The sequence below is a fragment of the Manis javanica genome, chromosome 15, assembly GCF_040802235.1.
Source record: "Manis javanica isolate MJ-LG chromosome 15, MJ_LKY, whole genome shotgun sequence".
NCBI lineage: Eukaryota > Metazoa > Chordata > Mammalia > Pholidota > Manidae > Manis > Manis javanica.
The window spans coordinates 23,389,088-23,402,392 of record NC_133170.1 but is presented as its reverse complement, the minus strand read 5'-3'; the positions used below and the strand labels follow the sequence as shown (position 1 = coordinate 23,402,392).

Below are 13,305 nucleotides of genomic sequence, written 5' to 3'. Positions count from 1 at the left end.
AGGTGAATTTCATGGTATGTAAATTAGCTTTCACTAAAGCTAAGAGAAAAAAAAATCTCAACTATTTTCTCAGCATCATGAATGATATCGTTCTTAAATTAGTCCTGGAATGTTTTTTTTTTTTTTTAGGATGTCTTTAGAATGCTCAAAATTGCCAGTATTTTTTTCTTCAAATGATATTACTAAATTATTAGCATATTTTGGAATCAATATAGTTGTTTTAGGATCAGGAAATAATTTAATTCTTAGGTAACGGCAAGCTAGTATATAAAATCAAATATCAATATATTAGGGTGTGTAATTGAAAGGTCATGTATTTATGCTAAACTGTATATCATTGAGCTCAGTTCTATTAGAGGAATACAATAGTTCACTCCCCTGACTTTTAAAAACTTATCAAGAAAAAGCTTTAAGAGAACCAAATATGATACTAAATTCAATATGTGGTGGACATTTGATAAATTAGGTGTTATCGAGGTCATGGGAAATGAATTTAAAAATAAAAAATGTTTCCTGTGAGGTTTTCACCAATAGATGAAACCGTGAACCCTTGTGTCCCTGAGCAGACAATCTGGGGACAATCTTATCAACAGTTTTATTATTCTTTTCTTATTATATATTATACTTTAAAAATAAAATATATACATATATAAACACACATTCACTCACACTGAAGATGCAAGATGAAGAAAGATATATGACATTGAATGTAGAGTTGAGGAAAAAGATTTCCATCCAAACAACCCAACTTAAATTAAAAGGTATGGAATTTAGTTTTTTACCCAATTAATCCAATTGGTATGGGCTAATCTGGGTATGGATTTAATATGCGCTAATATTAATATGGATAATAATGTGGATAGTAGCTTCCCATGTTCTGCTCTTTTCTGTTCTTGGATAGTTTTATTTCTTTTGTGCTTCCCTCTCTGTCTCTCTCTAGCCTCTCTGTATCTGTCTCTGTCTCGCATTTATCAAAGTGGGACTAACAGTTATTTCTTTTAAAATAATATTTGGTCTCATATAATTCTTCAAAGGTACTCTCAGGAAATACATGCATTCTATTAAAAGTAGTAATTTAAAAAATGAATATTTTGTGCCAGTCATCCACCTCCATATTATTCATAAAATACAGCATTTTTAAATGCCAACTTTTAATTCCCCTGGTTAAAAACTTTAAAATATGTTTCTCACTAGGTGAAAAAATTTGTTTAGAAAAGAGAGATAATAACTTGAAAGACCACAAAACGCACCAGTTACTCTGTGTGAACATTTTTTCACACTCAGTTGGCAGATGTGACTTGGAAACCAAAATGTGTTTGGTGCAGAGAAGATGTTCAGGAAGCCACAAATAGCAAGTTTAAGTAAATAGCAAAATTAAACTCCTAGTAATTTAGGTGGCATATGTCAATAGTTATCTTTTACTAATGGATCCTTCGCTAATATGTGATAAAGCTAGGGGTGAGAAATGTATGTTATATTTTAATCTAATTGACAATTTAAGCCTTGTCATTATATACAGGGTTTTACTTAACTTTGTGATGAAATATTTGTATCCTTGTTCTCCTATTTTGGTGCTCATGATAATAAGAAATTACATTTTTGCCATATATACTAAGTTTCAGAATCATTATAGAAATAGTATTACTAATAATATGTGTTGTATATATCCCATTGGCCTTGCACAAATTGTTGTAAAATTACTTGAAATAATTCCTCTCTCTGTGGTTATGCCATTAGCTAATGCCCAGTTAGGGACCTTTAATTTTTCCTTGTTATTTTTAGAGATACCTTTTTTCCATCTTGGCTTAACTTATCTTTTTCATATGTGTAAGCATACATATTATGCAATTATATATTATACATCTTATACAATATAATTATAGTTATTTTACAATTTTTTAAAGTCAAACCTATACAGCAAGGTACTTCCAGAGACCTCCACATCCCATAAATCCAGCTCCCATCCTATATTTTTGCTGTGATTTTTATTATCTCTTTGCTTCTGCCAACTCTGGACTTAGTTTGATTTTCTTTTTCTAGTCCCTTGACATGTAAAGTTAGGTTGTTTATCTGAGATCTTCCTTCTTATATTAATGTAGGTAATCATGACTATAAACTTCCTTCCTATAAGGGAATTTCCTGCATCCCATAAGTTTAGGTATGCTGTGTTTCCATGTTTGTTTAAGATTTAAAAAAAAAAATTACCCTTTGATTTCTTCTTTGATCCATCAGCTGTTCAGGAATATGTGGTTTAATTTGACATATTTGTGAATTTTCTGCTTTTCCCACTGTCTTGATTTCAGGTTTCTTACTATTGTTGCTGGGAAAATACTTGGTATGATTTCAATCTTCTTAAATTTACTGAGAGTAGTTCTATGTCCTAACATGTATCCTGGAGAACGTTCCATGTGCATTGGGGAAGAATGTGTATTTTGCTGAGGTTGGATGGGATGCTGTGTATGCTTGTTAGGTCCGTTCAGTCTAGTATAGTTCAAGTCCAAAGTTTTCCTATTGATTTTCTGTTTGGATGATGTATCCATTGTTGAATGTGGGGTACGGAAGCCCCCTGCTATTATGGCATTGGTTGTCTACGTCTCCCTTCAGATCTTTTAATATTTGCTTAAGGTATTTAGGTGTTTCAATGCTGGGTACTATATTTATGATTGTTATATGTTCATGATAAATTAACCCCTCTAGCATTATACGATGACCTTTTCTGTCACTTGCTACAGTTTGACTTAAAGTCTGACTTAAAGATTTATACTTTCATCTGATATGACTGCAGCTACCTCTGCTTTCCTTTAGTTTCCATTTGCATCAAATATTTTTTTCCATTCCTTCTCTTTGAGCCTGTGTGAGTTCTTAAAGTTGAAGTGAGTTTCTTGTAGGCAGCACGTAGCTGGGTTTTGTTTTTCTTTAATCCATATAGCCACTTTATGCCATTGGAATACTGAACCCATTTTCATTTGGAAAGTTCTTCATAGTATGTACTGGTTACTAACAGTATAATGAGGATTTTTGTATGGATAGTCATAAGAGTGATTGTTTTCAGTTTTTTAAAAACTATTTTTTTATGGTAAAGGCTTATGTTTTAACCTTATAAATTAAATTATACCTCATTTGTACAAGAGAGAATACAGTATAATGAAAATGCTATTTTCTTCTTAATTCTGAACCTTAATATGCCTCAAATTCATACTGTGAAGGTCGCCCATGTTGCTTGAGAGAAATAATTGAGCCTGAGATGAATATGAATAGGCTTCCACATGCTTTCTCCTAATGTTTTCTGATAACTATTTGCTTGATTTAAAAATAAATAAATAAATGGCATTTTGTTACATGTTATTATTGAATTCTTGGAGTTTACTAGTTATTACTGCTAATAATTAAAAATATTCAAAAATAATCTGGGAAATGCAGGGTATTCATTAATGAAATTCTGATAAATCTTATTCTACTATTTTTGTCAATATTATAAGAGAAAAGCTGTATCAGTTCTCTGAAATACTGCTGTGTATGGTTTATTATGCTTCTTTTTGCCTGGGTTTGACAACTTTAAATGTCATTTCTCTATTCTCACAGGTTTCAAGGGTATTTGGAATATGAATTTCAGTATTAAAAGTTCAATTTATTGACTGAACAATAAAATGATCACAGTTATGAGAGTGATTTCTCATCAATAACTACGATTCATTTGCAAAAATTATCTTTGATAAGGACACAATCTATTATGCAAAATATAGATGTCATTTATTCAGTATAAACTACTTATATAATTCTATAAATCTAAGTCCTCTTCAATGAGATAGAGAAAAATAACAACATATATACTTGAGGTAATGCTTTAGACTATTTATTTTCTGTCAAATGATATCAGTTTATTGATTAGTAACCATCAGGGAGGGTGCACTATTATCTTGAACCTAGCAGCACAAGTATATGAAAATTAAAACTGCCACTCTTAAGTAGTTTACCATCTAATAAGAAGCTGAAGCATCATTATTCCTTGGGTTGGAAAGGATTTTAGGATTTTTTAAAGATTAAAATAGCAAGTACCAGAAGTTATATTTAGTTTGGATTTATATTACATCTTCAGTAAATGAAATAAGTCAAATGACTTGTGAATATTATGTTAAAGCATAAGATTAATTATAAATTTTTTTTGAATACATATGTATAGTACACAATATATGTGTGTATGCTTAGGGAATTATTAGGTGTATAGATAAAAAATTTTTTTTTCTATTGGTCAGTTATGTCAAGTGTTAGCAATTTCTTAAGATTCAATGTACTATATATCATAGCTTCTGACCACCCAGAATATTATCATTATTAAATAAAATAAATAGGTACTTTTCTATTTATTTAAGGTTTATACTTTTGATTGCCTAATATCCTTTGAAATTTGAAGCCAATATTATATACAATCCTATCATTACAATTGCTGTCACTTTTTGAAAATATACTTTTCTAAGCTAATTCATGTGATTAATCTCTCAGACTGTTCTGTGATGTTGCACTGGTATAAAATCTTGCTGGGAATATCTGGAACAGTAAATGCTATTCTGGTTCTGACTTTGATCTCTCTGACTTTGTTGGGTAAGTTAAAAGATCTTAAATAAGAATATGAAAAGATGTTTTCTCTTTTTCTCATGACTCTTCATATTCATTCATTCTTTATTATTATATTAACAAAAATTTAATAAGGAGTTATTATGTATAAAGCAGTAGTATATTATACTCCATAGTAATGTATTTAACAGCTAGTCAAATTAGATAAGTGTTTTCTCTTCAAGTGGCATATGGTCTCATAGGAGGGAAAGTTGAGTGTGTGTGTGTGTGTGTGGTATGGTGTATTTGGAAACCATATATTCAGATTTCTTAGATAATTGTGAATAGGTAGAATTATGTTATTTTCCTTAAAAATGTTGATATATTTTATCTAAGAATGCATTTAGTTTATTTTTGTTTTATCTATCAAATATTGATTGCTATTATACCCCAAATATTATTACAAATTCCCAAAATTGGGAACTTTGCTTTACTTTCTTTATATCACCAGTTCTCAGGACAATAGCTGGCACGAAATGGACCCTCAACAAATATGTGTTCTATAAATGAATTAATTGTATAATATTTGAAATTATCTTTAATTAAATAAACAGGAAAATTTAAAGAAACTTTCTACTTACTTCTTCAGTTATTTCTTATAATAATAATCAGAATTATTCCAGAGAAATTGTCTTTGGGACTTTGCGCAGAGAAGATATTTACCCAATCTTAAAATAATCTTGTTTTCAAGTTTCTCAGGGAGTGTTGCTGAAATGTCAAAAAGGAAATGATTCAAATATCACCCAGCATGATGATATTGGAAATCTGAAAATGAACAATGACACAAGAAGAAATATAAATGATAAGGATGCAGGTCACTGTGTTTCAAGAGCTACAAATTATGCAGGTATCTTTCAAGTCTTGGCCTATAGTAGTTTAAATCTTAAGACTTCCTAAGTTTGAAAAATCCTATTGAAAAATCAATAAATTAATAAGCACAATATGACATAAATCTACTTTTCACTCAAAACTTGATTCATATTCAAAATTTTTTTTGTGGTGGGAGGAGAGCTGTAAGACAGAATGTAACAAATAGGCTTTTTCCTCCATGAATTTAAAAGTAAGTTGAGACATATAACTACTAAAAGTTAATTCTGATTATAAGGCAGTATGTAAATAGCTATTTTTTACTGTCTCTAGCTTATTTATCCTTTTTTTGAAATGAAAAATAGATAAAAGTAGTTATCTAGCAAACTATTCATGATGTTAAGCTTAAAATTTCCAAACATACAGAATTTTGGGAAACTGTACATTCGACTTTTTTTTTTAGTTTAACTTTTCAACACAACTTCTTTGAGCTTTCAACATTTATTTTAAAGCATGGTATATGAAGAAGGTAAAGAATAATTTATTTTATACTTGTTTATCAAAAGATTTTTCTCTAATCCACAAGTTTATGTTGTCCCCCTTTATCACATATAAAAATGTCATATATATTTGGTGTACTTTATTGACACTCTTTTCTGCTAGATTATCTGTTCTATGTGTAAAAGTCCCAAGCTAACTGAAATTTTATAATTTAATTACATAAAAGTTTATATTCTACCTAATTCCTCATTATGCTGGGTATTGTAATAGAACCTTGTCAGAGGTAAGAAAGCTTTGATAGGTAAATGTGAAATCATCTAGATACCATTGAACATTCGTTAAAGTCAGACTAATACTGTATATAAAACTGTAAGACATTAATTTACTATATATTTTCTTCTTTTTAAATTGAGGTAATATTTACAAACATAAAGTTAACCATTTAAAATTTAATCAGTGATGTTAGGGCATTCAAATGTGCAACCACCATCTGTCTGCTTCCAAAGCATTTTCATCACCCAAAAAAGAAATCTCACACCCAATAAGCAATTATTTCCTATTCTCCTTCCCTCTGGCCTTTGGCAACCACTCATCTGCTTTCTGTATCTATGCCTATTCTGTATTTCCATATAATGAGATCATACCATATTTGACCTTTTTTGTCTTCTTTTTTTTGACTTCATATGTTTTTCAAGTTCACATTGTATCATATATCAGCAGTCTATTTTTTTTAGGACATATATTCCATTATGTGTATGTGTGTGTATGTATATATATCACAATTTCTTTAAGATAGCAATAATAGCCAAAGTGTTCTACAGATTCAAAGAAATACCTATTAAAATCCCAATGGCCTTTTTTGCAGAAACAGACAAGGTGACACTAAAAATTTTATGGAACTGCAAGGGATCGTGAATAGCAAAACAATCTTGCAAGAGAGTAAATTGGGAAGATTCACATTTTCTAATGTTAAAATTTACTACAAATCACCAGTAATCAAAACCATGTGGCACTGGCTTTCAGATAGACATGACACGTCAATGAAATAAAACCGAGGTTCTAAATTAATCCCATACACCTATGGGCAAATGATTTTTGACAAGGGTGCCAAAACATTCAATGTGGAATGTACAGTCTTTTCAGCAATGGGCCTGGATCAACTGGATATTCACAGGCAAAGAATGAATTTGGACATGTAGCTCATATGATATAAAAAGATCAATTCAAAATGAATCAAAAACCTGTGTAACAGCTCAATTATACAATTATTACATGGAAAAACAGATGTAGATCTTCATAACCTTGGATTAGCCAATTATTTCAAATGTTATATCAAAAGCACAGGTGGAAAAAGAAAAAAACATAGAATGAACAGCTTCAAAATAAGGAATTTGTGATGGGTAAAATTCCTCAAGGGAGGAACAACCTAAAACAGGCACAGTCGCAGGGAGGCCATCAGGTGAGAAATTGGGGATCAACAGAGGTGAGACTTAGAACCTCACACCCCCTGTTTTGAGAGAAATCTTCTGCATCCGTGGATGTTTTATTGCCCTTGTCTAGCTTGGATTAACATTTAGTCTACAGGCATACACCTGATCATCTAAATTTGCTCTCTTACAGCACTAAACTATGTTTCCTACCTTTATCTTGCATCTACCTACCACTTAAGCATTTTATTAAAAATAATAATAATAGTAATAATAATAATAAGGGAGAAATGTGGGATTCACATATAAATCAAGTATAAAAATCAAACAAATATTCATATTTGACCTGATTGTTTATAGCTCATAATGTGTGATCAAAACTGAAAGTTTCTGTGATGACTGCCCTTGTACTGTTCACCATGTAAGAACTTATTCACTATGTAAGAATTTGTTCACCATGTAAGAACTTGTTCGTTATGCTTCAGAAGATTGGAGACTGACGAGAATTAGGCTTGGGGTGGATTAATGATTGTACATTGAGCATTGAGTCCCCTATACAGAATTTTATTTTTGTTAACAACCATTTGATCAATAAATATGAGAGATGCCCTCTCAAAAAGAAAAAAGAATCAATGCTTTAAAATTAAGTAAAATGATTTAAATCCAAGTTAACATAGTTAACTAGATAGTGCAGTGAGATTCACAGTGGCTAAGTAGAAATCTCTGCTTTCTAAAAGAAACACTAAACCAACTAAGTTACAGAAATTGTGATGTTAAATAAAAAGGACCTTGAGTTTGCTGAACTTTGTAAGGATGGAACAGAAAAAACGTTAATAAATGGAAAATTACCCTAAAAAAAAGAAAGGAATTTGTTCTTCAAAGGACAGTGTCAAAAATAGAAAAGACAACACATACAATGAGAAAAATGTTGCAAATCATGTATCAAGTAGGTCTTTAGTATCTTAAGATTATATTAAGAACTCTCAATAAAAAAAAGGAGATTTTAATGGTCACAAGTTTGAATGGTTATATGGACCTATACTTATATTTTACATACACTTCCCTTTTCCTCATTATTATGGCAGACATCTCAGATATTTTTAGTTTAAGAAGACCTCAATTTCATTTTAATTTAAGAAGTCAAAGGACTTGATGAACTTGCAATTATAAAGAGGCTGAAAGAATACTCTTAATCTCAATATTATTTAATATCAAAAGACTATATTAAAGAAATTTAGACACATAAAACAAGGAGATTCTAAAATTTCATATGGATATATAAGCAAATGGCATAGATAATATTTTATTTAATCTCTCAAATAGCATTAATGTAATATATAGCTTCACTGGTTCTTATTTTAGTAATTATATTAGATCCTGGCATGAAACAAAATTTATGTCTAGGGTTTGCTTCATCTCACTAAATTGATTCTTAATTCCCATGAATTAGCATTTCTATTTTGGATACCTTGTGAGTCTGAACACCTTTTTATGAGTGATTTCATTATAGCTCCACACTTACTCATATAACCCATAAGTATTTTCATTGTCAATGTTCAAAGAAACATATGTAACTTAATATTCTTTGTTTCCATCATTTACCTATAGGGTTCTGCCCATCAGATTGGATCAAACATAAAGGAAAGTGTTATTGGTTCTCTAAGGAGATGAAGAATTGGAGTGACAGTTATGGATATTGTTTGGGAAGAAACTCTCATCTACTAATCCTTCAGGACCAATTTGAAATGGTAAGTAGTTTAGTATCATGGTTATGGCATTAGCCTCTTTGCAGTTAAAAGTGACTTTCCTCTTGTTTTTTCCTACCCCTCCATTAAATATCATTTATCTTGATTATGAGGTTTTGGCACCCTGTTAAATTTTGTGCTCAAAGCCAATGTTTTGCTTGATGTATGGTGGTCCTGGTCTAAAAATTTGTATTCAGTTTGCAAGTAATATATGTGTATGTTTATGTATATGATATACGAGGTATTATATAATGTGTGTAAATAAGATATGAATTGATCAGTATTGAATCTTCATTCAGAGTCCTGGCTGCACAATAAAATTCTAAAATCTTACTTGGTACGTCTGAATTATTAAAATATTCTGTTCATCTATGTAATTTTCACTCACTTTTTAGGCTTTTATTCAGAGAAACCTAAAACAATCAAACTATGTGTGGATTGGACTTAACTTTACTTCCCTGAAGACGACATGGACTTGGGTGGATGGTTCTCCATTAGATTCAAAGATGTGAGTCTTTTTTAATATGCAATCTGATTTGTTGCCTATTTGTAGAACTTATCTTCATAAGGCACCTCCAAGTCTATAAGAATCAATTCTGAAATAGTTTTTGGTACTAAAATTTGAAAAGATGAAAATTAATGTTCACTGGGGTAGTGATGGATATTTTGACTTGGTTTTTAAAGTAAAAGGATTTGGAAACAATAAAGGTTGTGCATTTGATGTTTAAAGGCTACTCACACCATATATGGAAAGGTGGACTCAACCAACGTAGCCTTCTGTTTTCAAAGTGTTCAATGCTTACCCAAACCACTTTTGTGATTAAAAAAGAAAAACCCATGTACAATTTTTTGTATTGCATGATTATCATAATATTAATGAAGAAAAAAGAAGTACAAGACAAAACAAAATAATTCAAAATTCTCGTAGCAATTGCAAGAGATTATTGGAGATTTGAAAAATCTCAACATGTTTGTGTGCTTATATTAATTTTTAAAAATATTTAATTAGAAACACAAATAGTAAAACCAGTAAATTCACCTTATCCATATGTTCGTAGTTGCATAATGATCTCCAAAGATGTCCATATCCTCTCCCCAAATCCTGTGAATATGTTACCTTACATGGCAAAAGAGACTTCATGGGTGTAATTCAATTAACAATCTTGAGATAGAAAATACTATGCTGGCTTATCTGGCTGGGCCAAGTCATTACAAGAGTCCTTATAAGAGGGAATAAGTAAGGGAAGTCAGAGAAGGAGGTGTGATGGCAAACACAGAGTCCATGTGATGTGACCCTGGCCCAGGGAATGCAGGGGCCTCTGAAGCCGGAAGACTGATGACTGGACTTCTCCCTAGTGCTCACTGAAGGCACCTCTGCAGACACTTGATTTTGGTCCTATAAGACCAGTTTTGTGTTTCTAATATCAAGAACTATAAGATAACAAATTTGTCTTGCTTGAAGCCACTGAGTTTGTGTTAATTCACTATAACAGTGATAAGAAAATAATATAGTATGGTAACCAACTTAACGATACCACTGTGTTATTTCCCTTTGCTATTACTTCATCAATAAATAGTACTTATTTTTTTTCTCACTGCACTAAATTAATCAATCTAAGGGAGTCAACTAAAGACATTATTTGGGTTGGAGAACAAAATTATGGGTGTGTCCTGAGGGTTGAGTCGTATCACTGAACATTATCTGATAGACGACTGTGAAGATGATAACCTCAGTCTTTTTCCTTACACCACATACACTCAACACTAACTTTAGTGTTGATTTTAACTCTACACCATGCCTAGGGATTTTTGTACAAAATATGTTCAGTACAAAATTCAGATATAATCTTGGGTGTGGTGTATTTTCTTCTGTAAAAATTCAGTACTTACTTGCCCCCTATTAATTTGGAAGCTTTAATGATCATGTGCATCTTTTCCATGATTCTTCCTTGAACTTTTTCCAATAAATCACTGATGCTGCAGTATTTTATAGCTAACTTTATTATTTCATTTAACATTTGCCTCATGAATAAACAATACAATAAATGCACAATTTATTAAAGGCTTCCAGTGTCAATTTGCATACTGAGTTCTTTACAAACATCTATAAAATCTCTATAACAATATCATAAGGTAAATATTATTATTTTTTTTACAATTAGATACGAGAAGCCAAGAAAGGTTAAATGAACTGTTCTATGTGACATCAACTAATTTTTTAATCTAATGACCACATGGGACACTAGAACAGGTATATGGACACATACTTACTATTTACTCAGTCATTTGCAAACAGACTCTCTGGGAAACATGTGCCAGTCACAGAGATATTGTAATGTTTAGTGAATCAACACATTTGAAAAGCCTTGAAATTTGAATTACCTTTTTATTGAGGAGAGTGTTACCTGGAAACACAAATGGATGTCTTCAGCAATAATGAGTATTATTATATTTTTCCTTTCTTCTGCAGATTCTTCATAAAAGGACCAGCTAAAGAAAACAGCTGTGCTTCCACCAAGGAAAACAAAATTTACTCTGAAGCCTGTAACAGCGTTTTCAGATGGATTTGCCAATATTAGGGTTAAAAAAAAATTGGTAGTGAAATAATCAGTGATCAAAGTCTTTTGTTTACTAGTTTCTAATAATAATCTTAAGGAGTAAGAATTCAAAACTGCAATTAAACATCCAAATCTCATCTCTGTTTTCCTTCCATCATCTACATTGGTCCTAAGTTCTGAGTAGCCCACATTAATAGCCTAAGACAGCCTTCCAATTTTTATGTGAACCCATACGTTTATATGCAGGACTTTCCTTCATTTTTAAATTTTACAGAAAGTGTGATCAAATAATGTCTGCATTTCTGTATTTCATGTTTTTATTAACAATATCCTATGTAAATTTTATGTAGTTTTGAGTTGCGCTACAGTGTGGATTTATATACGTTTTTTATTCCTTTACTGATGAGCATTAACTTTGTTTCCAGGTTTTTGCTACTATAAACCATGTTTGCAATAAATATTCTAAATATTTTCTTAAATAGTAGCACTTTCATTTCTATGCTATAAACCTTAAAACTGGAAATTCTGGGTAAAACGTGTTAATATGTTCTTTGCTTTAGATTTTATACAACTTTTATCTAAATTTAGAAGCTATCACAAATTTCTAAGAAGTATGGTACAGAAAAAAGAACTTAACCTTTTTCCTGACCCTCTTAAGAATTAGCTGCCAAACTGATGCATTTCATTACAAAATTCAGGTCTCATTCCTACACAAGACACTTGCCTAATTAATCTCAGTACAATCATCCAAATCAACAAATTAACATTGACGCAATACTACCATCTAATTCTCAGGCTCCCTTAAAAGTTGCCCATTTTCAAAATAAAGTTCTTTAGAGTAAAATACCATCTTCTGCATTTAATACTATGTCTCTCTAGTCTTCCATCTGGAAGAGCTCCTTAGCCTTCCTTAACATTTGTGACCTTGACACTTTTGAATACTACAAGATGGTTATTCTGTAAAATGGTCTTCAGTTTGAATGCATCTATTTCTCGTGGTTAGCTCAGGTTAGGCCTCCTTAGCAGGAACAGCAGAGAAGATGGAGTAGAGCTTTGTTCGTCTCACCGCAACCTTTCAGAGTGGGACACACTTTTATTTCTTCCATTATTGGTGATAGTCACTTTGTTTACATGATTAATGTAGTGTCTACCAGTCTTCACTGTAAAGTTACGCTTTTTCTTTTGTAATTAATAATAAATTAATAAAATTAATAAATTAATAAATAATTTGGGGGGAGGGACCTTAAGGCGAGTGCGGCCTTGATATTCCCTTCAGTTTGAACAAGCTTCTTTCTTCCTGACCTTGTATCTCTGACCTCCCCTTTGTCAGAGCATTTACTTTAGAAAACTTATGGTAGGAAATTCTTTCTCTGCCCCTTTGTGATGTAAATCAGTTAAAAAGCCTTTTAAATATTTTACAGCCTAGAGATAATGTTTCTCAAGGACCTGGCAGCCATCTCTTTGAAATGTAATTATCAAAAAAAAATGGCACCTCTATTTCTCATTTTTTATGGGAGGGCAGGAGCCTGACCAGTGAGGACTTACTCCAAGTTGTAAAACCACCTCTTATCATAAAGATCTGAATAGTTCAATTTTCCTTTGGTTAAACTACTTAGCAAATATAGATGGTGTATGATGTCCCCCTCTCGTCAGTTT

At 31.4% G+C, this 13,305-nt stretch overlaps 1 protein-coding gene across 1 annotated transcript; it reads left to right on the top strand.

Moving 5' to 3' along the window:
* The first annotated feature begins 579 nt into the window (after positions 1-579).
* Positions 580-12,128, top strand: LOC140846493 (killer cell lectin-like receptor subfamily F member 1). The gene is made up of 6 exons (XM_073222962.1): positions 580-761; positions 4,501-4,599; positions 5,303-5,458; positions 8,955-9,094; positions 9,487-9,599; positions 11,562-12,128. The coding sequence occupies exons 1-6, from the start codon at positions 677-679 to the stop codon at positions 11,668-11,670; spliced, it is 702 nt and encodes a 233-aa protein (XP_073079063.1). The 5' UTR covers positions 580-676; the 3' UTR covers positions 11,671-12,128.
* Positions 12,129-13,305: the final 1,177 nt, after the last annotated feature.